This window comes from Heterocephalus glaber, unplaced genomic scaffold (assembly GCF_053883595.1).
Source record: "Heterocephalus glaber isolate CG9 unplaced genomic scaffold, H.glaber_assembly_v1.0 deba00001606, whole genome shotgun sequence".
NCBI lineage: Eukaryota > Metazoa > Chordata > Mammalia > Rodentia > Bathyergidae > Heterocephalus > Heterocephalus glaber.
Window position 1 is genome coordinate 2620960 of NW_028258377.1, and position 27775 is coordinate 2648734.

General features: G+C 39.1%; 1 protein-coding gene and 1 pseudogene across 3 annotated transcripts in view; one reads left to right on the forward strand and one right to left on the reverse strand.

Moving 5' to 3' along the window:
- Window positions 1-14897: 14897 nt before the first annotated feature.
- Window positions 14898-27775, forward strand: part of Dtwd2 (DTW motif tRNA-uridine aminocarboxypropyltransferase 2) — a 90891-nt gene continuing 78013 nt past the window's right edge. Inside the window, exon 1 of one of the 3 annotated variants that reach the window (XM_087194681.1) lies at window positions 14898-15231. In XM_087194681.1, the coding sequence (XP_087050807.1) occupies window positions 15014-15231 (218 nt within the window). In that variant the 5' untranslated portion in view covers window positions 14898-15013. The remainder of the gene's footprint in view (window positions 15232-27775) is intronic. The other 2 variants (XR_015444715.1, XM_004836162.4) reach the window with 2 other exon arrangements.
- LOC101716764 (large ribosomal subunit protein eL34 pseudogene) lies at window positions 16623-17113 on the reverse strand (annotated as a pseudogene).

Sequence of the window (27775 nt, forward strand, 5' to 3'; positions counted from 1 at the left end):
AGGACAAGAAGACAAGAGGATACACCACAAGTGCCAGGGAGGAGAGCCTACCTTAATGAGACTTGTTTCTAACCCTGAGTACCTAAGGAATTGTAAAGGACTCATGAAGGGAGCTGGGGCTAAAAGTCACCTGCTTCCTTTTATTGCAGTTGAAGCAAACTTGGACAGGATGGTTCCAGCCTCCAGAGGGGACAGCCTAACAGTCATGGGAGCACTTGTCACGTCACAGAAGCTCTGGCCACAGGCACAGCAGTAGTGCTTGGAGAGCTTGGCACTGAGCTCCTCATGGCAGTTGTGGTGGTGCAGGATCTCGTGGTCAGGCACACATTATGCTGGTCTGGCTGCATCCTTCACCAGCCCTGGTGCTCCATTAACGGTTGTCACTATAGCTCCTAGGTGTTCTCCACTGCCTCGCCCACATGCCAAGCAGTGAGTTCTGTCTTCATTATCTCCCTGTGCCTCAGTGATATCTAGCTGGGCATTCCTGGTGTCATCGGAGATGTCACATACCTGCACTGGCACAGGTCCTAGGCCATGCTTGGGATAAATAGCTGTAGCAGAAGCCCTCCCCACAGGCCCAGGAGTGATGCTTGGTGTTGAAAGGGAAATAAACATCTCTGTAGCTAAGGCTGGACTTTGTGCTCACAGAGGAGGCCACTTAGGCCTTACTTAATTCTCCTCTGGTCCTTGACACATTTGGTACCTGTTACATGGTCAATAGTTCCAAGGCAGGGTGGCATGGCAGAGGAGAAATAGTTCATGGCAGGCAGAAGTCAGTAAGGCTGTAAGCAGCAAAGTAGTGAAGGAGCAAGTGATAACAGTAGTCCTCTTTCAGTCTCTTACTTTCTGTCCAGGGTAGCCACCCTTAGGGGAGGTAGCACTCACACCCAGGGTGGGGCACCCTTAATCCCAGCATTGCACTATGAATCATTCCCAGCATCATATCCTTAATCCCAGCAGAACATACTCTAGATCTAGCCATCTCTGAAAAGCCCCACCTCTGACTACATGAGGCATTAGGCTTTGAGCTTCTAGATACAAGCCATAACAGAGGTCTTTTACTTTCTTGGTTAGATTAATTTATAGGTATTTATTTTTTTAAAAAACTCATTGAACATTTATTAATTAAATCCTTTATCTGTTTATTTACATCCTCTTTGCGCTCACTGAACATCTTATGCATTTACTTATTTGACTCTTCTTTGATCTCTTCAAATATTTCACTCATTTGGTTTTTAAGTTCTTTGCTTGAAAATTCCTCCATTTTGGTGCCCAGGAGATCGGTTGCAGGAGTTTAGAGTTTTTGGAGGCATCTTGTTGCTTTGTTTTCTCATGTTTCCATTGCTTTTGTGCTGAGAGTTGTAGATAAGTTAGGCTAGAGACTTCTGTCCCTACTGTGGAGACCTCTTTATTTAGTATATGTTTCCCCATTATGTAACCTTGACTTTGGTTATGTTTTGGTGTTCAGGCATCTATTCAACCTACTCAATGTAACAGGATCAGTCCTGGTCACTGTATTGCAAGGTAAGAACAAATACTGGCTATATCAGCATCTATAGAACCAACCATATATCAATCATACAATTTTAAAATTATTTAAAATTTTTCACATTTTTTTCAATAACCCAGAAAGACCATAAAATAGGACCAGTGACAAGCAGGCTGAGATACAGAGGATAAGGGAAGAATAAGGGAGGGAGAAAAGGAAGAGAATAGCTCAGAAATAAGGAAAGAACAAAAAAGAGACAACAGCAAATCAAAGAAAAGAGAACTTGGATGATTTTAAAAATCTGGAATAGAGGGAGGGGGAGAGATGGTTTGAGAGGTTATTTTCAGGGTTGAGGAAAAAGAAGAGGGGTAGAAGTATAATTAGACATTGAGGGAAGCTTTAAGAAGGTCAGAACCAGTTAATATGCTGATAGAAAGCTTATACATGAATTTTCCATATACAATTTTTGGTAAGGGTTAACCTGATATGACTATGAGACATACTATATAAACTGAAGCAATAATTAATACTTATTTTCCATATTATATATGCAAACACCTCACATATTCACATATATATGCCAGATGAATGGAGAAAAAGAAACACACACACACACACACACACACACACACACACACGAGTCTTCTCAGTCCTATTTATACTGCAGACAGAATTAAACCAGTGTACTTTCCCCCTGTGGCACTTGCAGGGGCTGAGCTCCAGTCCTCTGTGGTTGTGACAAGCAGGTTGGGTGTGTCAACTGGTACTTAAACTGGTTCCTCTCCAATGACTTGTTCTTTTGCCTACCAGTGAGTGAAGGAGCTGGTTGTGTTGGGCGGGGAGGGTTCTTGGCTGACCACCTAGACAGCTTCTCATTCCCTCTGCAGGTAGAGCTCTGCTAGGTTTCAGCTGTGTTTCTGAGTGTGTGGCTAGCCTGAGGTTTTTGCCTCTGTCATCTGATAGGGAACCTTTCGTTGTACTGGATGGGGGAGGGCACAGTGTGATGGGTAAAGTGCACAGTCTTCTGCTCATCTCTGGAGGAGTTTCTTTGGTCTCCTTCCCCTTCCCTCCATGATAATCTCGGCATCTGCTTACATCTGTTCTTCCTATACCTCCCCAGGTGAATGTGCAGTGCAACACTTTCTGACCACACCACCCCTCTCATTTTCCACCTGCACCAAACTCTCTGCCCTGCCTCAGAAAGAATCTCTATCCAGCTGGCAAATTCATTGGCATTTGTGACTCAGTGGAGGAGGGCCCTTCTGCTTGAAATTCAGTGGTGTTTAGGGGATGATTGGAGAGAGATTTACATGATGCAGGGATCAGCAGCTTTTGGTGGGCAGCGCAGGGATCCCACCTGGGTGCCAAGCTCTGTAGTGTTTGGAGGGACAGGAGAGAGCTCTCATGGGTGCAGAGTCCAGGGGCCTTTGGGTGAAGGTGGTAGATCTGGCACTGCTCCAGTGTCTTTTCCACCCTTAGAACACAGCCAGTGCACGCTCCTGTGACTCACTGGCCCACAGATCCCTAAATGACTGGTTCTATTTTCCTAACCAGGACTGTGCCCTTGTTGATTTCTGACCAGGCCTCATTAATCTCAACTCAATCTCTGCCCTGTTAGTGATTCCCTGGCTTGAGCTTTCCTTAATGCCCTAATCTGAGGAGGCCTTCTCTTGCCAATACATTGCTTGCTAGGTTTCATCTCTGCATGGAAAGAGCGTTAGGACAGCTAGGCACTGGCTGCTAGGCCGGGTGCTATTGGTAGCAGTCCAGGAGCAGGCTTCTTCCCTGGGGGAATTAATCGGGGGATTAGATCTTCTCCCAAGATGGCATGTTCTCTTGACCTGGGATTTAGGCAATTCTGGGATTGAGAAGAGCCCTGTTTCTTTTTCTAAATACCCCTAATATGGGAATTCATCTGATGGCAGAACCTTCTTTGAGTTGCTTTCCTGTGTTTGGGTTTTTGTCAGGCCCATTTCCAAGTATGTGTAGGTCTTGGTGGGTATCTGGTGTGTGCTGCTGCCTCTAGCCTTCCATGTTGTCTCTCCTCTCAATACATTCTCAGTGGCCATCTCTGCTTTCCTGTTCTCTTCCCTCTTCCCCTCCCTCCTTACTTCCATTTACATTTGTTTGCTTGTGTGATAGCCAACCTGACTCCATCTTGAGCCTCAACATCAGTTTGTACCTGTGCTTGGACAAAGTGGTTGTGCTTGGATAAACCACCCCAAATCCCTGCATCCTGTTTGACAGTAAATTTGCTGCAATTGCAGGATGTTTTGTAGCTCACCTAGTGTGTGAAAGAAACTTCCTTGTGCTCCACCCCACAACTGGGCATGGTTCTGCTTCTGTAAAATTCCACTTGCTCTCCCCTGAGCCCTCCCCAACTGAAAGCATGATTTAAAAGGAGAAATCAAACTCTTTCTCAGGGCCAAGAAAATTTTCTGGGCACTAGCCCCCTCATGGCTGCCAACTTTAATAAATGGACTTTAATCTGAAGCAGAGTGTGGCGCATCTCTATTTTTCTAACTCGCTTGTCCATAACACTTGCTTATCTCATCTTGACTTATTTTTTCTTTTATGTTTCTGGACCCTGTCCCCTTCCAAATCCATCCAAAACCGATGTGACATGTTTTTCCAAGCTCCATAAATTTCTAATATGCTGCAGGAAATAGGTGACTGAATCTGTTACGTATGTGGACATGGGTCTGAGTATACTTCCTTGAAGGCCTTTCAATTTAGAACTCATGGAGATGTTGGGCAGTGAATATCCACACTTGGTTGTTTCAAATGCATCAGAAAGTACAGTTAATAATCACACGTGTAGTTATCAGATTCGCACCTCCAAGCAAATCTGGGTTGTTCTTTGCTTCCCTCTTCTGGTATGTTTCTTCTTTTTTGATTTCTTCAGTGTAGCTATATTTTGCAGCTGTAATTTGTAATGTAGTCAATGCATTACTGTATTAACCAGTCAATAAGTCCAGAGGAGCATCCAAATATGTGCCCTCTCAACCTCTCTTTCTCAGCATCTGAGGTGTTCTCATTTCAAAAAATGGGCTGACATCAATGGGGCTATAAAGACTAGAAAAAAGAAACTGAGACTTGGAATTAGACATTATGCTGAGGTAGTAGATAAAGCAGAACTCAGCTGGGATAATGAGCTTTGTTTGGATAGTGGAGGGGATCTCTCCCTAAGGGTCTACTTCAAATGACTTCAAATTCCAATCAGATAAACAAATTAATAAAGGAGCAAATACAATAAGATATGGAGTGCTGGCTAAAAACATTCATTTTAAGCATTTCAAACGTTGAGTTTGGCACACCAAGTATGTCAGTGGGCTAAATTTGCCCTATGGGACATCAGTTTGTCATCTCCGCAAGATGAACAGGACTTGCTGTTTAGGGAATATACCCACAAGGATCGGTGGTGAGCCATCAAAGAAGTCACCCCAGGAAGGTTCAGCTGGGAATAACAGCTGATAGGGAGTATTTTTTTTTTTTTGATACCGGGGATCGAACTCGGGTCCTTGCGCTTCCATGGCAGGCAGCAAAACCACTGAGCTAAATCCCCGACCTGACAGGGAGTATTTTTTTATGTCATACAGTTTGAGGGAAGTAACCCAGCAGTTAACAGGATCCCAGCTCCATGGATTAGAGCGGCATGAGGCAGTTCTAGAGTAGAAGACTCAAAACCCTCTGTGGTATTAGAGGGAATAAGACAGAATTCCCAGCTAGGAAGGCCTAGGTTGTGAGGTTGGTAATCTTTACTGTGAATTAAAACAAGGATGCAACAAATTCAAGACCAGGCATCAGTTTTTAATAAATTACTTGTCTGCTGAACTAGTGATCTCTCTCTCCCCCTCTTGCTCCCTCTTCCTCTTCTTCTCCTTCTCCTTCTCTTTCTCTCTCTCTCTCCATCAAACCCAGGACCTTCACTCTGAGCTATATCCACAGCCTTAAAAACTTAAAAATTTTTTTTGAGTGAAATGCGTAGACATTTCTCAAAAGAAGAACAAATGGTCAACACACACATGAAAAAAATGTTCAACATCACTGGCCATTACAGAAATGTAAATTAAAGCAGCACTGAGATTTCATCTTACTCTAATAAAAATGATTATCATCAAGAAATCAAATAACAACAAATGCTGTTGAAGCTACTGGGAAAAAGAGCCCTTCTACGTTTTTGGTTGCAAGATAAACTAGTACAATCACTACAGAAATCTGTATGGAGAGTCCTCAGAAAGCTAAAAATAGAAATTCTATTTGACCCAGCTATTCTCCTTCTGTGTAATCTTCGCAAAAGAGTTAAAGATACTATATTACAGTGACATATGCACACCCATTTTTATAGCAGCACAATTCATAGTAGCTAAATCTTGGAGGTGGCCTATATGTCCATGAATAGATGAATGGATAAAGAAAATGTGTTCACACAGTGGAGTGCTATTCTGCCATAAAGGATAAACTTGAATCATTTGTAGGAAAATTGATGCATCTAAAGACCACAATGTAAAGTGAAATTAATCATATACAGAAACTTAAATATTGCATTATTTCTCTTACATGAAAAACCCAAAATATACATAAAGAGCAAATTAAAGACAGATAATAAGAAGTAGAGAGAAAGATCTTTTTCAAATAGGAAGAGGATCAAGAAATGGAGGGAGGGGAAGGGAGTGGGATAAAAAATAATTGAGATGTGTTGTGTATATGTACCAACTTCCTATAAGGAATGTAATTATTATGTGCTGCAACCATGTATTAATAAAAAATAAAAATGGGAAAAACTTTAAAAAATTTTTTTGTTCTGGGTGATGGGTCCTGAATGGGTTTCTAGGTACTTATGTGCGATGAAGACTTGGACATGGCATGTGATGGTTTGGAAAAAGCAGCCAAGTTTAATGACATTTAATTAGGCAATGGTATGCCCAGACTGAGCGGGCTTGTGGTGGCTGAAAGGAAGATGGCAGGAATGCTGAATGTGTTGGTCTTAAAAACTTAAAATGTTGTGCCAGGTCTAGGGCGGCTCCCATTGGGTCTTCCAGAGCGTGACTGACACCGTGATTGACAGGGTGAGGTCAGTTGTTTCTATCACGCATGTCCTTTCCCATAATTCACTCTGTTACACTTGGATGTATGAGATGTAATCCATATGCATGAAATTTCAATGAGCTCCAAGTGAACTATGGTTACTAGAGGTTAGCTGGAAAATCTTGCAAGCATATGTCTTGGTTTGAGACTTTTCAGAATTTTCCAAGGGGATGCCAGTAGTCTTTGTCTTTCTTTTTTCTGCCTCTGGGTTGTTGGTCTTAGGACAAAAGTATGGGGGCGGTGTGTTGACCCTGGGGTGTTGCCAGATTCAGGTGAGTAAGGCAATGGTGCCATAGCCCCAGCATATTACTTTCATGCAGAGTCTTGCTAAATTTTCTAGACTGCATTTGAACTTGCCATCCTCCTGCCTCACCTCCCAGAATGCTGGAATTACAGCTATCACACCAGGTTGTGATACTTATTTTTTTTCTTAAAGACTTTTAAATTGCTTTTATAAGAAAGTTAAAAAATTATAGAGAAGCATAGTAAAAAATAACTTTTGGAGTTTCTTACTTAAGCGAGGACAGGACTGTCTCTAAAGCTTGGGGTTGAGGAGGGCATCAAGAACTTCTGTCTTTGGGACCAGGACTCGTGCAGCATGGGGGAGAGGATATCATGGTAGGAGGTAGAAATGGGTTGACCAGACTTCATGAATTATCTAGAGCATGGCTAATTTCAAGGCTATTTCAGATTTATCATGATTTGAAAATATTAAAAATATTGCAGTTGAGAACCATAACATAAAACCTAGCTCTTAGTTAGATCTTCAGTATTCATCATATAGCTTAATACTTTTTAGGAGTTATAAAATCTTAGGTGTAACCCTTACTAAAATTTGTGTCAATTCCTTGTTTGGAGTTATGAACTACTTTGTGATACTTATCATACTGATCTTCCCTATCATGGATTATATTGTCTTGGAATAATTCTGGTTTTGCTGAATACATGTTTAGAAGAATATGAATCTTTACAGTCATCAACTATTGGCCTATTTTATGCAATAGTTGTTGGCGGCCGTATGTATTTCAGTATAGGAATGACTAAGTAACAAGTCCCTTGAGACTAAAACTGTATAGTTCAGGCCAAAATTCATTGCTGTCTGCTGAAATGTTACCATGTTAAATTCTAATTTTAGAATTTATATTCAAAAGCTATTAGTTGAATTTTAGAATGAATGATATTTTGTCTATTTTTATGAAAAAGATATTTTAGAAGAGAAACATGATATTTGAAGGAGAAACATATCAGCCTAGTATTCGCTGGTCTATTCTTAAATTGCACTCACACTTCTTCTAAAATAAACCAAATAAATCACCATCAGACCACCATATAATGGCATTTTCAATGAATAGGGGCTTTGTGTGTAACATGTTACCAAATGTAAAATCTCAGATCTCTCCTGTGGGACTGCCACAGTGAGTGCACTCATGCATCCTAACATCCGATGTTTTAACATTATTTGAATGCTTATGTTTTCTTTAAACTTCCTCTTTTCAATTTTTGGTAATAGTTATATCTGTTTTAGTAATTTTGTGATTTAGAAACTTCCTTCTGCAAGAATGTTTTAAAAATAGAACCATTATTTCTTTAGAAACTTGAAAAAATATAGTAAAAGTGGTGAGAAATTGAATTATAAGAATTCTTAAGAGAATTTGTACCAAGGATATTTTTCTCATAGGTTGTAGTTTAAGGTATTTATATAGGTACTGCTAGAAGAAATGATGAAAACATCTCTAGCTGAATCATAAGTGAATGTTTAGTGGATTAATTAAAAAATAGAAACTCAGGAAATAGAAATTCTAATCTAAGCTTTCATAATGTCAGACCATTCATTTTACTGTTATCTTGACTTTGTACCTTATGAAAAAGTGGGAAAAGTATTAATAAATAACCACTTAACAGCATGGAAAGAATGAAAGAGCCTTTATGGCAGCACAGAGAGAAACCAACCTCAGGACAGGTTTGTCACTTAACATATCCACATTAATTTAGAAAAATGACTTTATTCTTCAGAGGCTGTCATTTTTCCTCATCTGTCTAATATAGATAACATCTTATTTACCTTGGAAGACTGTAGGAAAGAACAAAAATGAAATAATGTTGGAAAAGGATTTATAAATTGCAAAGAGCTGTATAGTGCAAGTTATTATTTCAGAAATAGCACCAGGGATTTACTAGGGTAGCATCTGCTGCAGTATGGAATTCATTATAATACTGCTGTTTCCAGTTGTTCAAAGGGATATGTCAGAGGTAAGGGTACATCACATTCATTTTGCAGGTATTTGTAAGTTGGTATTACACTGATATTGAAAGGATATTTATTTTAGAATTCTGATTTTATTTCTGTAAAATCATGTATATCCAATTTCAATGATTTACATTTGAGTATTATATTTTCCCTCATTTATTTGTTCCCCATTTTTCACCACTGGCTCCCATACTTATGAATAGTAAACTCAAAATAAATGTTTATAGATCAACCAGTGATCATCTGCCTGTTCCAGATCTACAGTATGATAAAAGGGATTTGAAAAGAGCTCTTAGAGATGGTCTAACCAGAATAAAAGGTATATATAACATGGTGAAGGCTCTTTGTTGTTGCCCCTTCTGAAATCAAGGAAATAACCAGATATTTTTAGGGTAAAGTTGAATTTTTTTTAACCAAAAGCATTTTGTATAAAATCACCATCAATTTCAAATCTGTATAGTAAGTCCCCAACTTAGGAACATTTGAGGTGTAAATTTTCACAGGTGCAGAGGACCATAATATTGATTATGCCCAAAGCAGGCTGTGAAGAGTTAACCCCACAATTTCCTTATTTATAGAAGTGAGTCTGGCTGAAGCCTACGTGTAGAGGTCAGAGTAACTCGCACCCAAATTCTGTTCCCACAACTAAAACCTTCAGACTAGGACAATGTTCCAATTACAATCATATATTTTGTCTATTCTATTCCTAATTCAAGAATGCTTTGTCTTGTCCTTTATGAGCCTTGTTTACATTAATTTCCATAGAAACCACACATCGCCTTTACCCCAATTGATTGCCAATAAATGTCAGTGCCTGGGACTGTCCAGTGCCTTTGTCGGTTGCACTGACATTGGTCATCCTGGCACCCCGCTTTCTCTCTCCTAGTTCTGTCTCCTAGTGTATTTATTTTCTCAGGTCTGAGTCGCACACTGGGCAGGTGGGTACTGGAACCTGACGACAGAGGTTTCTGATACACAGGTGTACCATATAAGATTATAAACGAATCAACTTTGGAATGTTCTCTGGAATGGAACTCATTGGTGAGTTGGGGACTTACTGCATTTCTATACCTGTATTTCTTTCCCTAATATCCCAGACTCTTGAATTCAACTACATACTGGACATCTTCATTTAATTTCAACATTGGAATTTTCAGTATAGCATGGTCAGAACTTTTTCTTTTTTTACTATTTTTCTTTTTGGCACTGAGGTTTGAAGCCACAGGGCCTCGGACATGCTCAGTATACAATTTATTGCTGAGCTGTACCTGCAGCATTTTAATAATAAGTATGGTCTTAAACTGTACCTTGGTTGATTATGTGCTCTGTACTCAATGACCCCAGGATACAACCTCTCCAAATCATTCCATCCCTCATATCAGTAAACATTTCTAAATCAAAGGAAAGTGACTGTATTTACTTTTTTTTGGTACCAGGAATCAAACTCAGGACCTGGCACTTGTAAGGCAGGTGTGGTGCCACTGAGCTATATCCCCGACCCCTGCATTTACTCTTTATTATAGGTAGAAAAGGAATAATGGATATTAGGTATTTTAAGATTTTAATCATACAAATATATAATTTTATGTACATAATTTGTACATACATAATTTTATGTAATCAGTTTTCCTCTATGCTTTTGTTTCATAGTCTTTATCCCTAAGAAGACCTTTCCTGTATAGATATTAAAGACTGAGGTATATTTTCTCTGAGTTTATTAAAGATGACTATCATTTTAAAATTTAACTGTTATGTGTTTTAGTTTTTGATGGCATGTGCTATTCTAACTTCCTTTTTATTCAAAGACTCAGTTTTTCCAACACTGTACTTTAAATAATGTGTGATTTTCCTGTTGATTGTGATATTTTCTGGTTGTAGTAAATGAATAATAAATTGTCCTCGAGGTGTCTATTTTGTTGTACTCATGGATCTTAAGCCTCATACCTTCATGTTTAGTACTATTTAGGAGCAGAATAAAATGTCCTCTGGAACTGTGCCACATAGCAGCCTTGTCTAGAAGGGATTGACCATGTTACATTTTACCTATGCCCTGCACTCCTAGAAAAAGGCAAAAGTTAAGATATCCTTCAACCTTTTATATTGCAGAAAGGGCTTCTTATGTAACTCATATAAGCCTCAAGTGTTTCCCCCTTCTTTACCATGACAAGGCTAGATACTGATGCCAAATCCCCAGTCTTTGCTTCATCATTGGATGAATTGGTTTGTACCATAGATCAATGGAAACAAAAGTTTTGTTAATCAAATGCTAGATAAGACTGTCTCCTTCTGATAGGTCTGTGAATGTTAACCTATCCTCAGCTTGAGTAGCATATAACAGCCCTTTAAAGACTAGGCTGTTTCAGAGTGAAACAGTCTATAGTCCCACTCTCTTATCCCACATCAACACATTTTGCTAGCTTCATAAGATGATGAATAGCTATGTTTTCTATGGCAATTTAAATTTTATTGATTTTTGAAAATACATTTTAACTTACATTATTATTGGTGCTGGGGGTCAAATCCAGAACCACGGGTATGCTAGGCAAGTGCTCGGCCACTGAAATAAATCCCTAGTTCTCCATGGAAGCTATAATCATGGAAATAACCCAATCTTTGAATGTTTGAAATTAGGCACTTATAGAATGTTTTGAGTCTGCAGTATACTAAAAGAAATTTCTTAACTTTTTTATGTTATCCATCTATTCAGGTCCTCCTCTATTTTGTTCTTGTGTAAAATTCTGAAATTAAGATTTCCAGAAAAGGTCATGCAAGGAAATCAAGAAATGGAATTAAAAGAAACCATCTTCTAAATTACTTGGTACTAAGATGACTATGAAATTTTTATGTATAGTGTTCTGTAATGTTTAAAAAATACTATTCACATGTATTTTTAGAATGTAAAATGCATGATAGGGGAAAAACATGTACAATGTAAGATACAGGAAAAATATACACAGACTTTTAACCCCAGTATCTACAAATACTGATGTTTGCTTTATGTATTTCCACTCTTTTTTACATAAAAATACACAAATTTACATATACATTTGCAGCTATAAATTTAGGTGAGCAAATTTATTGGAGGCACAATTTTGGTTTGATCTTTACTTCCTTGTGGAATGCCTGTGAATTTTACTTTAAACAGTAAAAGGAAATTAAAGTTGTTAATCCTTTGACTTTAAAAGAAAGATTATCCTGGATTATCTGAGTGGAAGTGCAAGTGATAAAGAAAGGCAGAAGGCTGCTCACAGAGAAGAAATGGAGGAGGTGGGAAAGACTTGAATGAGTGGAACTCTGGGTCCGAAGATAGAGAAGGAGGCCATGAGCCAAAGAACCTGGGGGACCTGCAGAACCTAGAAACAGCCGGCAAGAAAATAATCACAAGGAGGTGAATTCTGTCAGTAACTGAGCAAGGAAATGGATTTTCTCTTAGAGCCTCAAAGAGATTGCAGACTGACAACATGCACATTTTAGTTCTCAAAGATCTATGCCATTATTTCTGACATACAGAACTATATGATAATAAATGTGTTGTTTTAAGCCACCAAAGTTGTGGTAATGTCACAGCAATAATAATAGTAAATGAACACAGCAAAAATGTCCTATCTTTATTTCATTTAAATCAGTTTATCCAGTGCTGAATCCTTATTCTGCTGCACCAGCACGGTATCTATCGAGGCCCTCTTCCCTACCAGTGACATGGTCTCCTCTTTCTTTCACACCACCAGATAATAGCGAGGTTGTTTTCTAATAAGATTTTTTTCCCCCCCAAACTCCCAAGGTGAAGAAATACATGTCTGGTTATCTACTTGGGAGATAATAAAGCATTACACCTCACTAAACTATCTTGCCACTGGTAAAATGGTTGTTCCTCTTAAAGGATATTTTACTCTCTTCTCTGGTGTCTCATGTCTTTCGTTCTAATACTTGGGTCTGCCCCAAGCTTATAACCTCACAGCTATGTTCCTTCAGGCTTCTCAGGTCAGTGTTTATAAACCTGGATATTGGAAGATTTCCCTGCTTTCCAGAGGAAAAAATGACTCTGTTTTGGGTGGGTGTTTTGTTGCTGTTTCTAAATTTTTTTTGATGTGCTGAGGATTGAACCCAAGGTCTCCTCTATGACAGGCATATGTTCCACAGCTGGGCTACTCACTTAGCCCCTAGGAATTTTTGTTTTTGAATTTTTGAATTGTGGCCACCTTCTGGGAGAGTGAGGTTACAAGGGTTTTTCTCTACAGAGAAGCAAAGATGGAGCAGGAGACCACTGAATATAGTAATGAAAATATTATATGCAAGCAAGACATGATGGCAACTTGAAACAGTGCAGAAGCAGTGGGAAAGATAAATGGTTGGATTTTGAATCCTTTGAAGGACAGAGTTAATGATCTGATACAGTGTGTTAAAGAAAAGCTAAAGTAGGTTTGTCAGGACTCATTCACTGTCTCAGACCTCACTGTTGGGAATCCACAGAAATCCTAAATGCTCTGAGCATATTTCAAACTACACATGATTGGCTCCCTTTGTTTTAGTTACATCAGAATTTAATCTTGGCAGTTAAAAAGCTGACTTTCTAAGCTAAACTTGCAACCAGATTTCTTTATTTTCCAATTCACTTTCCTCCTTAAAGTCTCCTGGTTTTATTTATTTCTGAATTCCAACTGTGTAAGTGCCAGTTCTCCTATTCTACATCCATCACCAGGTGGATGTTCCAGCCTTTTTCTTTCCCCAACTTTGGTACTCCAAAAGAAAGGATGGATGTTGTTTCCAGAGGAAAAGAATGCAGGATAGTTACAAACAATAGCTTTGTATTAGTTGATTTACAAATTTGGTTTTAAGATTACTGAAAAACCTAGTAGTGAAAAAACTCCAAGAAAATACAATATTGCTCTACTACTCTTAGTGGTAAGTCTATTCTATGAATCCTTTACAGCTAGGCAGTCAAGATACTTGGAGTTGCAAAACAACTCTGACAGATAAACCAGTTTGTTTATATTGATAGAAGGGATACAGTCAGAAACGGACACTGAATGAGCCACTCCTTTCCCTTCTTTCAGCTGTGAGCACTGCACGACTTTGGTGATTACCCATGTTTAAGCTTAGGAGGTAGACCCCAGGAGGCGATAGATCATTAGTTCTGACATCAGTGAGAGACTGAATGGGAGGCACCTGGAGTCAGGTGTCTGACCTTCTAAGTACTGGAAGCCCAGTTGTATTAGGGCTCATTAAGAGTTCCTCTTGCTTCTGCCTGTTCCCGCAACCGTCCTGTGATCCTGTGATCTTTAATAAACGTAGCTACCTACTACTTACTTCAAGGTGTATGCTTGGCAATTCTTTCCTTGCCGTACACAAGGACCTCAACTGGTGTTTTTGGCCCATTCAATTGTAACAGAAGTAACAAAATTTTCATAATAAATATTAGCACTCCCTTTTGGGAAAGAAGCATTTCTGCCCTCACTGCAAAGGATACTTCATTTTGGTTATTAAAAAACAGACACAGGGCTACCCTGACGTTATCTGTAAAAGCTTGGGCAAATAATTAACTTTTCTAGTGCTTGTTTTCTCAGCCACAAAACCTACTTATATGCCAGGTCAGCCCTCCTGTTGCCTCTTGTTCCCAGGCTCTTCAAATAATAAACCCCATTAACGAACATTCAGTGTCTCATTTAAAAACAGTACGTTTGACTCTTAAGAAATAGCACAGTACAAGACATAGGACAGTTTCCTGCCTTCCTAGGTGAAGAAATTCTCCAGTTTTCTGTGGGTACAACCTCATTCAACTACTGCAACTAATGCGCTTGCACTGACTCAGGGAATCCAGCATATTCTTGAGGGGCCATCATAAAGCAGGAAATGCAGAATTCCGTTTAGTCTTTACTTTTGAAGGGTTTCAGTGAGGGTAATCTCATTCAGGTTTGGCACAGGCTGCTTTCCGAACGAACGCTACCCAGCCTCACCTGCGGCGCTACGCAGTCACGCTCTCCTTCCGGCTCCAGGTGGAGAGTCGCACAGGGCATTGACCAATGGGCTCGCTCGCTCCCTGCGGAAGGGCGGGACTTCGAGCCGGGGACCCGCCCCCTGTACGTGGCGTGCGTGCGTGGCGCCGTGCGGCGCAGGCCGGTTTCCCCAGCGCGCGGCGCCCCCCGGCGGCCGTGGGTCTTCAATGCGACCGCCTGACCTGAACGCCCGCCATGGAACCGCAGAGCGAGGCGCGAGCGCTGCCGGACGCGGCCGCGCGCCCGCCCGAGGTCTCGACGACTCGGACGCGGGGCGTGGAAGAGCGGTGGGAGGGCGGTGCGCCGCCAGCGGCGCCTGCTGGGGATCTAGCGGCGGACTGCGCGAGTGCAGATGGGCTGTGGGCGCTGCCCGTGGAGCCGGCCGCGCGGAGGCCGGAGTGCGGGTGCTGCAGGTGAGCGCTGGCGGGCGGGACTGCGGCGCCCCCTGGTGGCCAGGCGGGCTCGGGCGGCCCTGCAGGGTCTGTGAGCGGGACCTGGGGCGTTCGAATTGCACGGACCCGCCATCAGTAGACAGCTGTTTGTCCAAGTTCAGTTATTTAACCCGATTTCCTGAAAGACGTGGAGCATTTAATGGAAAGAGCGGGCATAAGCTCCGATTCCAGAAAACTTAAAAAGCATCCGCTGGGGCAATTTTAAGGGGGAATGACAGTACTTAAATGGCACAATCATATATCACAATGGAAAAAATGGATTGGAAGACAGGGACAGGCAAGGCTCGTACTACAACAGTTAAGATTATATTCAGAATTCTGAATTTATTCGGAGATATTTATCGAGCACCTGCTCTGTGCAGGTACCAGCCATTCTAGGTCCTGGGAACATAGTGATGAATAAAGCAGACATAGTTCCTACCCTGCCTGGGGCACTTACAGCCTAATGAGAATCTGTTAATTAAACAAGCAAAAACAACTTAACATCGAATGTACGCAAAATGTCCTACTGTTTAAGCACTTTTTGGGGGTTCCCACAGTGTGGTAGTGTACTTTGGGATTGTAAAATTTCCTTCCCGTGGTTATTCTTATGCGCTTCAGATACACCACTCTACCTCTTGGACTTAAGATTATTTCCACTCATTACCTGAGGTATCTGGCTATCATCCATCTCTTTGCTGCTCTTTGCAATTTTATTATTAGATAGTGCTTTGTGTTAGCTTTCCTTTACTTTGACAAAATACCTGAGATAATCAACTTAGGAGAAAGGGGTTATTTTGGCTCATGGTTTCAGCCCCTGGTTGTTGGCTGTGTCGTGGCACAGAGTATCCTGCTGGGAGTCATAGTGGAAGAAGTCTGTTCACCTCGCGGCATAGGGAAAGCAGAAAAAGACAGGAAGGGACTTCCTTCGAACCCCAAGTACATGTCCCCAGTGACCTTTCATTCCCATAGGCTCCATCTCTTAATAGTTTCACACTCCCAAAACGGACATGGGCTGGGGACCAAGGCTTCAACGCGTGGGGACATTTCAGATCCAAACTAAAGCATGCCTCTACCTCCCCACTTTGCAGTCACTGCAGTTTGCCATCAGATCGTATACTGCTCTGAAATGGTTGTCAAGAAAGTTTCTGGTAACCTCCATGAGAACAAATCCAGTGGATCCTTTTCATCTCAGTTTTTACTAGATACCTTGGCAGCTTTCAGTGGCTCAATACTCCTTTCTTGAAACACTTTCTTTGGTTTCCCTTTGATGTAATGAAGTTCTCTTTTCTAGTCTCCTTTGTCTGTTCTACCCCCCCCCCCTTTTCTTTAACAAGCCTTTCTATCTTTTATTATGCAAAGAACTTCATCTTTTATTTAGCCTTCTGACTCTGTGCTTGTGCCTTCAATACTTTCACCATGATTTTCTGCACTTCAGTAAAGGAAAGCATGCTTGATCCTGTCATGCACACACTTGGCACACATGTAGGCCCTGCTGAAATGCTTATTTGTTTTAGACAATCTCATAAGAAGTTTATTGCGCGCAGCACGAGCCCCTCAGAGTCTGCCCAGGCACACACCACGTGCAGATTTGGTTGCCTTCCCAACCTTCTTAGTATAGAAGTAAACAGTTCTAGTCCCTGGGATTTGGGACAGCCTGGTTTTGTTAGAAGCTGTATGGTAGGAAAGCCTATGATGGTGTGTCAAGCGCTGGACCATTGTGAAAACCTCTAGACACTGGCCCTGGAAGAAGGTTCTACCCACATTTCTAACTGTGTGGCTTCTGTTCTCAATATTTATGTTCTCTTCTCTTCTCACCCTACAAACTTCCCACTCACCAGATTTGATGGTAGATCATCATCCATACCCCAGTTTTTGTGGTCCAGACAGTATGCATCCAGTAAGTTTACTGTGCACATTGCCAGTCACTGACAGTGCAGTGGAGTCCATCTGAGTGTTCTTTCTCTCAGTGGATACAACTAATAGACTAGCACACAAGCATCCAAATGTGTAATTAGAGACTGGGGAAAAGCAGTGAGGGAAAGAAATGGGATGCTGTGCTAGAAAATAGCTAAGTGGTGTCAGGAAAGATCTCTGAGGAGACAGCATTTATACTGAGATTTGAAAGCTGAGATGGATCCATCAAGGAGAAAAGCATTCCAAGAAATAGAACCAGACAGAATGTGGTGAATATCTTTACCATTTGAATGCTTGGAGGACTTTACCTTGGACATTTTTACCTTTTCCAGGGCTTGGATTTTACTATCTCAGAGGAAGGATCATGAATGTAAGGCTATTTTTATATTTTGTAGATGTACTATGTGTAGACAGCTCCAGACTTACGGTTTGACTAACAATTTTTTGACTTTACAATAGTTAGAAAGTGATCTATACAATCAGTAGAAACTGTAATTCAGATTTTGAATTTTGATCTTTTTTTCTGTGCTAGCCATGTAGGGTACGGTATTTTCTCTGGAGATGCTAGGCAGCAGCAGCGGCAAGCTGCAGATCCAGTTAGTCCTGTGATGACCACCGGTACTCTTCACTGTACTGTGTTGCAAAATTGTGGTGTTTTGTAGGTCACATTTATTAAATTTTTTTTAACTTGCTATATTTTCAATATACTGTGGGTTTATTAAACCCAATCACATCATAAGTCAGGGCATCTGTATAGTTAACTCTTTTTTTTTTTTTTTTTTTTGGTACTGGGGATAGAATTCGGGTCCTTTCGCTTGCGAGGCAGGTGGTGAAATCACTGAGCTAAATCCCTGGCCCTGTAGTTAACTCTTAGTAAACCTTTGAAGAGGATGGAGAATTTGTCACTAGAAGGGACTGTTTTGAATGCAGTTCATTTAAACAAGTTGTTTAAGGTTAAGGAATATCACTTAAAAATAATTGGCTAAATCTCAATAGGATGCAAAGGAAAAGTGTTTCAGATATAAATTAAGGTTAAGTTTTGTGCTAGTATTTTCACTTAGTTTTTTGTTTATTCAGAATAACTAATTACTAATATTATATGTAATTTTATTTATTTATTTATTTTTTGCAGAACCGGGCATTGAAGTCAGGACCTTGCGCTTGCTAGGCAGGCACAGGTGCCACTGAGCTAAATCTCCGGCCCCGCTATATGTAATTTAAAAAAATTTTCTGTGTTTAGCGGGTACTTTTTTGTTTTTTTGAAATGAAAGTTGCTGGATTTTAATTTCTTTTCTGCTAGATTTAGTTAATGGTTAGGATTATAACTCATTTCAGTATTTCTATATTTTGCCTATTTTTCATGAGATTTCTGTCTTTTAAAAGCTCTTCTTGGCATGCTATGCATTTTATTTGTTTTAATTGGATAGAGTACATTTCTAGAATTATGGAGAGTGTTTAGATGGTATGAATACTATGTAAACCAATTGGTGTCTATATTTTATATCATTGGGGTGTTAGAGTTCTATTTTTTGGGTGAACTTCTTTACATTTATGGTTGTAATAGTTTTTTTTGGTACTGGGGATCGAACTTGGGTCCCTGTGCTTGCGCAGCAGGCGGTGTAATAGTTTTTAAATGCATATTTAGATTTGAGTGATTAGTAAGTCACAATTATTTGGCTATTTATTTAAATAGTATTCATTTCTCTAAACACTTTACTATAATTGTCACCACCTAGGGAGTTCTAGAAATTGGGTTCGTTCAGGAAGTACAAACTCAATTTAACTTCTCAGCACAATCTTGCTTGTCAGAAGTATTGCATGTATTAAACATGAGTGGAATATCCTTTTTTCTTGTACTGGGGACTGAACTCACGACCTTGCTCTTGTGAGGCAGGCAGGGGCACCACTGAGCCAAACCCCTGGCCCTGAGTGGAATATTCTTTAAAGGTTCCAAAACTTATTTATTATTGTGTGAAACAGATTTTACAAACTTATTCTTTTTTTCTGTATGTGTCTTGTTTATAAAACTTGGCTATATATATAATATATATATGTACATATATATTAACCTTTTAGTTCCTTTAACTTTCTCTTATTCCCAAAGATATCAAATTAATATTTTGGCATACAAAGAAATTGATCTCTCCAAAATATATATTGTTAGCTGTATTTGAAATGAAATAAGAAGGCTGAAGATCATGACTACAGAAAACATTTGTTGAATTGCTTGGTGAAGTTCAGTTGTGTTCCAAATATTTCTAAAGTCCACTTCCAGGTGTTGTGATTGGCATGTAATGCTGAAACACAAAGGTGAGTAAGGGATGACTTTAACCCTGCAGTGACTCGGATCGAGGGGAAAACGGCGTGTCCATTTGAGTGGAGAGCCCACAAAATAACATTGGATGATTTAGGACAGTGATGGCGAACCTTTTAGAGCTTTCAGTGTTTTAAGATCTGTTTAAGGGAAGACACAGCAAGAACATGCACACATACTGACTCAGACTCTGAGATTAGCTCTTCTTTCTCTAAGGATTTCTTCCTAAGAAAAGCACAGAATTGTAAGGATTATACTAAACTATACTTACAAGTTTAGCACCCATATATTTACCAGTAGCCACCTGCCAGTGATATACCAGGCTTAGGTGTTTCATATATGATAGTATTTCTCACAACAACTCTATTGTTGATGGTATTGCAACTTTATTTTACTTTTTTAGTATTCACTTTTGAAGTGATGAGGAGGTAGCAGTAACAGAAGAGTGGCAGCATTGTGCTGCATCTCCAGTCCACATGGCTCCCAAGCACACGAAGATGCATGGCTCGCTCTGCACTCCTGGTGAAGAAGCCTTGGGGCTTTGCACAGTGTAGTCACTGGTCGAGGGGAGCCACTAAGGCTGCAAAAGTGGTTCTTATTTTTATACTTCTTCAGTCAGTAACAAGATGCCTGAACTTTAGTATTTTCTCTAGCTTTTTTATTGCATGTGTCATACCCTTTCCTTATTCTTTTAGGCTTGGATATTCTGGAGAAAAAAGTGATGGGGATTAAATTGAGAGAGAAAGGAGGGAGCCACAGACTGGTAGCCTGGTGATGTTTCTTTTGAACTGTATTTTACTAGCTTTTAAAGTAGTTGCTACAAGTTAAAAATCAATACTTTTCTATAAAAATCCAGATTTATGGCCTCTGAGAGAGTAGGAGCTCAGGGACCACCTTCCTGTGCAGTGGTTGGGTGAACTGAGTGTTGGCTGTATCTGTAGATGGGCACAGTCGCCCAGGTCCCCAGAACGCCTAGTCTTTCCTGTTTAACTCACTTGTGGCTAAGTGCCAGCCTCCCACCTGCACAGAGGCGTTTGCATTTTGATTCTGGCTCTTATGTACATCACTGTGCTGGTTTAAGCAGCAGTGTAAACAACTTAGTATGTTTGGTAGGAAAAAATGAAAAATGGTAATTCTCAGGGTAGTTAATTTAGAATAATTGAAACTGTTGACTTGTTATCACCACTTAGAAAGGAAACTATTTTCGTAAATTTAGAATCAACTATATTATTGGTGATAATTTCCACAGTAAAGCTTAGAGACTCTGAAAATTTAATCATTTGTGCATATCAAAATGTATTTCCTAGAGAAAATTAGTCTCTTCTTGTTAGTATAGAAAATACTTATTCTTTAAAGTACTTTGTTCGTAATATAAGTACAAAGCTAATTTATAAATCACTATGCAAGCTAATCATACGTTCAAAGTTGAGCGAAGATGATATATGTCAAGAGGAAATCTTTCTTACTCTTAATTAAGTCTCCAAAGAGGGATGACCAATTTTAAAAACCACATCAGAACTTTCTAAATGTTTGATTTATTTTTCCCAAGAAAAATAAGAGTTTTATTAACATCTAGTAAATAGAAGTTTTCCTCAAAGAACATCAAAGCACTTTAATTTGCCCAGAATTAATAATTCGTAGTTCTATTAGTGTTTACAGAATTAGATATTCAGAAATAATATAGTCTAAAATTTGCCATCACTTAAAAGGAATTCACAAGTTACAAAGTGCTTTTAATGTCCATTTTTATTTAATGCATGAGACAACCTTGTGATTTAAATAGTGTTTTTTCCCTTTTATAGACTGTGAAGGTCAGGTGACTGTTAGGAGGCAGACCTGCTTTAGCTTTCATGTTTTAATTGCTGTACCACCTAATGATGAGTTATACTTAAATGAACAATATGATTACCTTAGTTTTTCTTTTGCATATTAAATATTTGAAGTAAAGTTTTTCTTTGCCTTCTTTCTTTTCCTTTGGCCATGACTATTTCTAATTATTTCAAAGTAAGCAGTTTTGAATTATTGTTTTTTTAAGCTCAAATCTGTATCTTCTTTTTTTCCCCTTTCTTGAGACGGGTCTTGCTATGTAGTTTAGGTTGGGCTTGAACATGTTATGTAGCCCAGGCTGGCCTCAAACTGGTGGTGATCCTCCTGCCTCGGGCTCCTTAGTGCTGAGATTATGGGCATGTGCCAGCATGCTTGGCTGAAATCTGTGTCTTCTGAATCTTTTACATGCCTTTGATTAGATTCTCATTTCTATTGGTGCCTCCTCTGGATTTTTCAGTTAGGAAGGCAGATTGGAAGATATTAATAGGAATTTATTTTCCCCTCTGCTGAGACATTGTGAGATTTTGAGACTATTAAGATAGCTTTCTGGTCAGGGTACTTAGGAATGCCAGTGACTGCCCCAAACTATAGTTGATATCTGTGAGTTTCCCCAAGTAAAATTCTGGTATGTGATAGGGCACAGTGCAAGTGAGAGACAAGTTATTAGGAGATTCTCGTTCTTGGTTCTTGTGTTACTTTCCTAGGGATGTCATTACAAATTACCACAGCTTAGTAGCTGAATAAAACAAATTTTTTTCTCTCTCAGTTCTGGAAGCCAGAAGTCCAAAATCGAGGTGTCAGTAGAGTTGGTTTCCTCTAGGATCTCTGAGGAGAATCCATGCCATGTGTCTCTCTGCTGGGGGTTCCTGGCAGTTCTTTGTGCCCTTAGACTTTGGGACTTCTCACACCCACGCCTGCCTTCCCCACATGGCTGCTCTCCCTATGTGTCACATCTCCTCTTCTTTCTCTTAGGAGAATTATAATCACTGGACTCAAAATTACGTCAGATCCAGGGTAATTTCACCCTGAGACCTGAATCTTAATTATGCCTGAAAAGAGCTGAAGTCCAAATAAGGTCACCCTTGCAGGTACTGGAGTTAGGACTTGGATATGTCTTTCTGGGGATTCTGTCCAACCCACTGCGGTCTAACACTTGTACACGTCCTTCTGAGTATGTTAGAATTTGAGGTTTTAAATGCTTTACTTGGGACAGTTTTCAAGGTTATGTTTGTACTGAGTAACCTTGAGGGATGAGACCTTTCTCCCAGCAAAGAACAGTCATGCTTACCACTAAGTACAAAAACAGTGATTTCCTGAGCTCATTGTTTCTCTCCTGTAGTATAAGCCACTGATCCTCCATTCCTATGGCACTTGGGGAAGTAGGGAAGTAAAAATCCCTAAAATGCCTAAGAGAAATTTTCCTTTTTATAAAGCCCAAGTTTTACCTTAAAGATAAAAGAGATAGCACCTGAATACAGAATAAAAAGAGGGTGAGGTGGGGATATCTTTAATCCCAGCACCATGGGAGGCTGAGGCTGGAGGATTGCAAGTTCAAGCCCAGCCTGTGCAATTTAGCAAGACCCTGTCTCCCCCCAAAAAAGTGAGTGTAATGGTTATGGATGTCTAAGAATATCTAAAAGTCTGGAGGGAATGACCAGAAGGTAGAGAAGGACTCTTGAGTGTTGGACCTGGTACCACTTAGTGACCTCAACCTCCAGGAAATTGCCAAGTCTTAGAAGTTTGTCAGACACACGTCACTAACAACTATTCTTGGGGAAGGAAGTACACAGGATAACTTTCAGTACAAATGGTGCCATTATCACTCTGGCCCTGTGTGAAGTATGATTTGGAATTAATCTCATTCTGCAGCTGTATCCATGAAAATGTTTTATTTTGCACATGTTCTTATATGCCTTGTATTTGTTAGCCTTCCTATTGCTGATACTCAGTACCCAATACTTGCACCTGGGAGGAGAGGTTTAACTTGGCTCACAGTTTCAGAGGTTTATGTCCATGGATAGATGGTTCCAAGGCAGGCACATCACTTGGGAAAGACGTGGTGGAATAAAGCTGCTCCCTTCTTGGTAGCTGGGAAACAGTGCAGGGAAAGAACACCACTGAGAGAAATACCCTCTAAAGTCATGCCCCAGTGACCCACCTTCAGCTGGGCCAGATCTCCTTACATGGTTTTGTTTTGTTTTGTTTTTTCTGTTAGCCTGTATATCTTGGCTCCTTCTTCATCAACTTTATGAAATCCTAGTCTGTTGCCTTGTCTTGGATAAAATAATTTTTTGCCCTTCTGGCTGTCTTCCAAGTTTGAATTGTTTTGTCTTTTTTTTTTGTTTTGTTTTGGTACTGGGGATTGAGCTCAGGATCTTGTGCTTGCAAGGCAGGCAGCGGCACCACTGAGCTAAGTCCCTGCCCTCATTTTGTCTTCTCCACTATGCTGTCAGCTTTCTCTGGGTTGGCCTCCTATGTTTCTTCTGGTATCCAACCACATATTGTTCATTATTGTTAGCCATTCTGTACTGGAGAATTAGATAAATTTTGGGCTTTTACCTTTTCTTCTAGATCCACTTTCAGACTGTAAGGTTACTAGTAGGCCTTTTGGGGACCTAAGGCAGCTCAATAGAGTTATACATTAACACCTTTCATTGAACATTACATACTTACATGGAATCAGTACATTTTGGAATCAGACAGAACTGTACTCTAGCTCCAGCTGTATTTTCTCTTAGGAAGGTTACTCAACTTCTCTGAGCCTTAATTTCTATAGCTGTAAATCAGGGCACTAATACTACCATCCTTTGACAGGTTTTGTGAGAGTTAAATGGAGATAAAGTGTTCAGCATAGCGTCCTTAACATAAATACACAATAAATGTTAAGTTCTTCCTCTTACCTTTTTCTCTCTGTCTCTTATCTTTTCCTCCCTTCTCTTTTACTCCATTTCCCCCAAATTATCATTATTATTTATGAAATTAATCTTTTTCTATTATCCAACTTTTTCACAATTTGTGTCTGATAATACTGCAGGTTACCAAAAATAAGTTGCCTCATGATGGAGATTTTGTCATTCTCAGGGTTTCAATAGTATTCACTTATCAGCTTTACATGAATGTTACATTGATGAAAACCATTTTTAGGGGAGAGACCTATTGTACTTGGCAGTATTGTATTTTCTTTTTCTTTTTTTTTTTTTTTTGGTACTGGGGATCGAACTTGGGACCTTATGCTTACAAGGCAGGCACTGGAACCACTGAGCTAAATCCCCGGCCCAGTATTGTATTTTCTTATGCAGTAAAGTAATAGTAACTTAAACCTTAATATTATTTCAAGGAAATATTATCTTTGTGCTCCTGAAGAAGTGGACATTTATATAAAATTAGGATGAATATTCCCTAATAAGTCACCTATACACAATCTGTATTTTAAAATATAGACTGTTTTTAGATAAGAGAAGAAAATAATCAAAATGAAAGTGTTGCCATAACATGGTCCTGTCATTCTGTGCTATTCTTTGTAAAATATCTTCAGCCTTTGTCTTGCTTGTAAGGATGGATGTTCATGCTTTCGCTTCTCGTTGATCAGTGGATAAAGAACAGAATTCTGCTGCACATGGACATAGAAGCTCAGTCTATGAGTCACATAGAGGTTATAGTTGTAGCTTACTGGTAGAGTAGTTGCCTAGCATGTGTGAGGTTTTGAGTTTGATTCCCAGCACTAAAAATATAGCAAAACAAAAAAAAGTAATGTCATGTAAATATTCTTTATTCATTGAAACATTTTTTTTTTATTGGTACCAGGGATTGAACTCAGGACCTTCCACTTGCAAGGCAGGGTAAACATTTTTTATTATATATCTAATACCCAGTACACAGCTGAAGTCATGCAAAATGACTAAGAAATTATTTTCCTTTAGAATTTATGGTGAACTAAGCATTAGAGAAAATGTTTTAGTAGTATTTAATACAAATTATGAAAGAGTAAAACAAGAGTTTACAGGTGACAGAGTGGCTAACTCAGTTTGCTAAGACAGCTGTTATTTGCTGTTCTTTGGTGGTTTTGGGGTTCAGACTCAAGAGTTTGTGCATGCAAGACAAGCTCTCTGCAATTGAGCTACATCCCCAGCCCAAACTTCTCATAATTATAGATCCAGTAGTAAGAAAAAATTTTTCTAGTATAGTAATTATTTTGACCACATATCAAGGTCGATTAAAAAGTTAGTATGAACATGACGGCACACACCTGTGGTCCCAGCTACTTGGGAGAATGAGATAGGAGGATCATTTGAGCCCATGAGTTTGAGACCAGCCTGGGCAATGTGGCGAGCCATCCCCAAAACAAATAAATTGGAATGTATTTCTAATGGGTATACTTATTTATCTGTAATTACATTTATTATGTACAGTATATGATGTGTCCCATACATAAGCAAAAAATTGATATTAAAAATTATATGTGTGAAAAACAGAAACTTTCATCCAACGATATTTATTCTCTTACGGAGTTACCTTTTCTACAACAGTAATTTTTTTAATCCCCAAGTTTGTCCTTCACTCCTGAAGCCAGTTGTGAAATAAAAGAGTGTAGGCCAGGGATGTAGCTCAGTAGCACATCACCTGCTGGGCACAAGGCCCTGAGTTCGATTCCTGGTGCCAAAAAAAAATGGATCTAGTAAGAAAAACAATTTGAGGAGGTATAAGAATGTCATTGTTATTCACACTTGATGCAGTCAGACATGAAAGATGTTATCTTCTTATATATTGACAGTTTGTGAAGATGCTTCTCCTTTCCTTGGCTATGTTGAACATATAGTTTCAGAAATTTAGAAAGTATTTATCCTACAGATCATTTTAGTTCCTTTGAAAAACAGCAGAGGGCACTGTAGTGTTTAGGTTTCTCAACTATTTTAAAATAAAAGTTGTTGCTATTTTTAAGTGTAGTGCAATGTAGATGTTCACTTAATCCAGTGGAAGGCTCTTAAACTTGTTTTTTTGCCTTTTTACTCTATGGGGACCATAAAAATCTTGTTAGGTACTGGAAAATTTGATGTGCACTATTTTTTCTAGGTTCTGTATTTGTGTTTGTTTAGTCAGTAAAAGGAATCCTTTAGCAATTATTGTAAATCTGATCACTGATCTTTAAATTTTTCTAAGGTGAGATTATCTTGATTAAAATCAGTACTATGAGGAAAAAGAGCTTTCAGTGAGTATTAGGTAAGAAATTTAATTAAGCTTTTGAAAGATGTTTTTGTAGGTCCTAACATCTCTGCTCACATGTCAGATATAATTTTTTTTAGCCCACAGGCTGTCAGAGATAGCAGGCCTAGAGTGACAGATTACCCTTGTATCGCAGCGTTTAGTGAGGAAGCAAGTCAATCTTAGTCTGACAGGAAGCCTACATATTTATTCTGACATCTTTAATGAGAAAAGAAGAAAATGCTTATTTCATAAAATTTGCTTAGGGAGATTATCTGAGGCTTCCATTTATATTTTGAGAATATAATTTACATTAGTTGAGTTGTATAGATTTTTAAAGAAGATAAATTCTAATGAGTGGAACAACATTCATAAAACATATAATACATTTATAGCACATTTTAAATGTTGAGGGAAAAAAATCGCAGTGTGTATTTTGGTCATTCTGTTATAAATTAGGTACAAATAATAGTCATTAATGATTACCTTTTAGTGTTTGCCTATAATTCAGTTGTTGTCCTCTAGGTGATGGTGTGAATAAACCTTTTAGATCTTTCAGTGATACAAGCAGCCCTCTGTGGCATGTGTGCCATAGGTTCCTCACCACTCCCTAGGTCTTTCATGCTGTCATATTGTTATCATTTTTATGAAGGAGCAAGTGGAAAACCATGACATCATCAGTGACATGTTTTGGTATTTCTTCTCCAAACCTCTACTCAAGTGACTAATTTATATTTCTTTACAATATTTTTATTCTCCAGAGTTTATAAATTGTGGAAGTATCCTAATTTTAAAAACAAATATTCGTTATTTGCAAATAATCATTTTTAATGTGTAGTTCTGTGTTCTTTTTTTCTGTCAATTACATAGGAAGCAAAGAGCTTTTAAACAGTTCTTTATTGTACAGTGAGCAAAAGCTTCATAAGAGCAGGAATCTTTGTTTTGTTTTCCTAAGTCTTAACATAGTTAGATGTGCAGTAAATATTAGAATAAGATTTGTTGAATTAATAAATTATTCAGTGTGGTATCCATTTGAAATATTTAAACCTTCAAGAGTTAAGTCTGGATATAAGGAGTTTTTTTTTTAATGTTTTAACAGTTGAATAGCTAGTCATTGTTACAGTGCATGCAGAGCATTGTAGATTAGGAAAAGTATGAGAAGGATTAAGATAACAAATAAACACAAATTATTATTAAACAGTAATTCACTAAATGTGAAGTTTGTCAGTTGAAATTGTAAAGTGTTTTAAAGACCAACTATAGTATTAT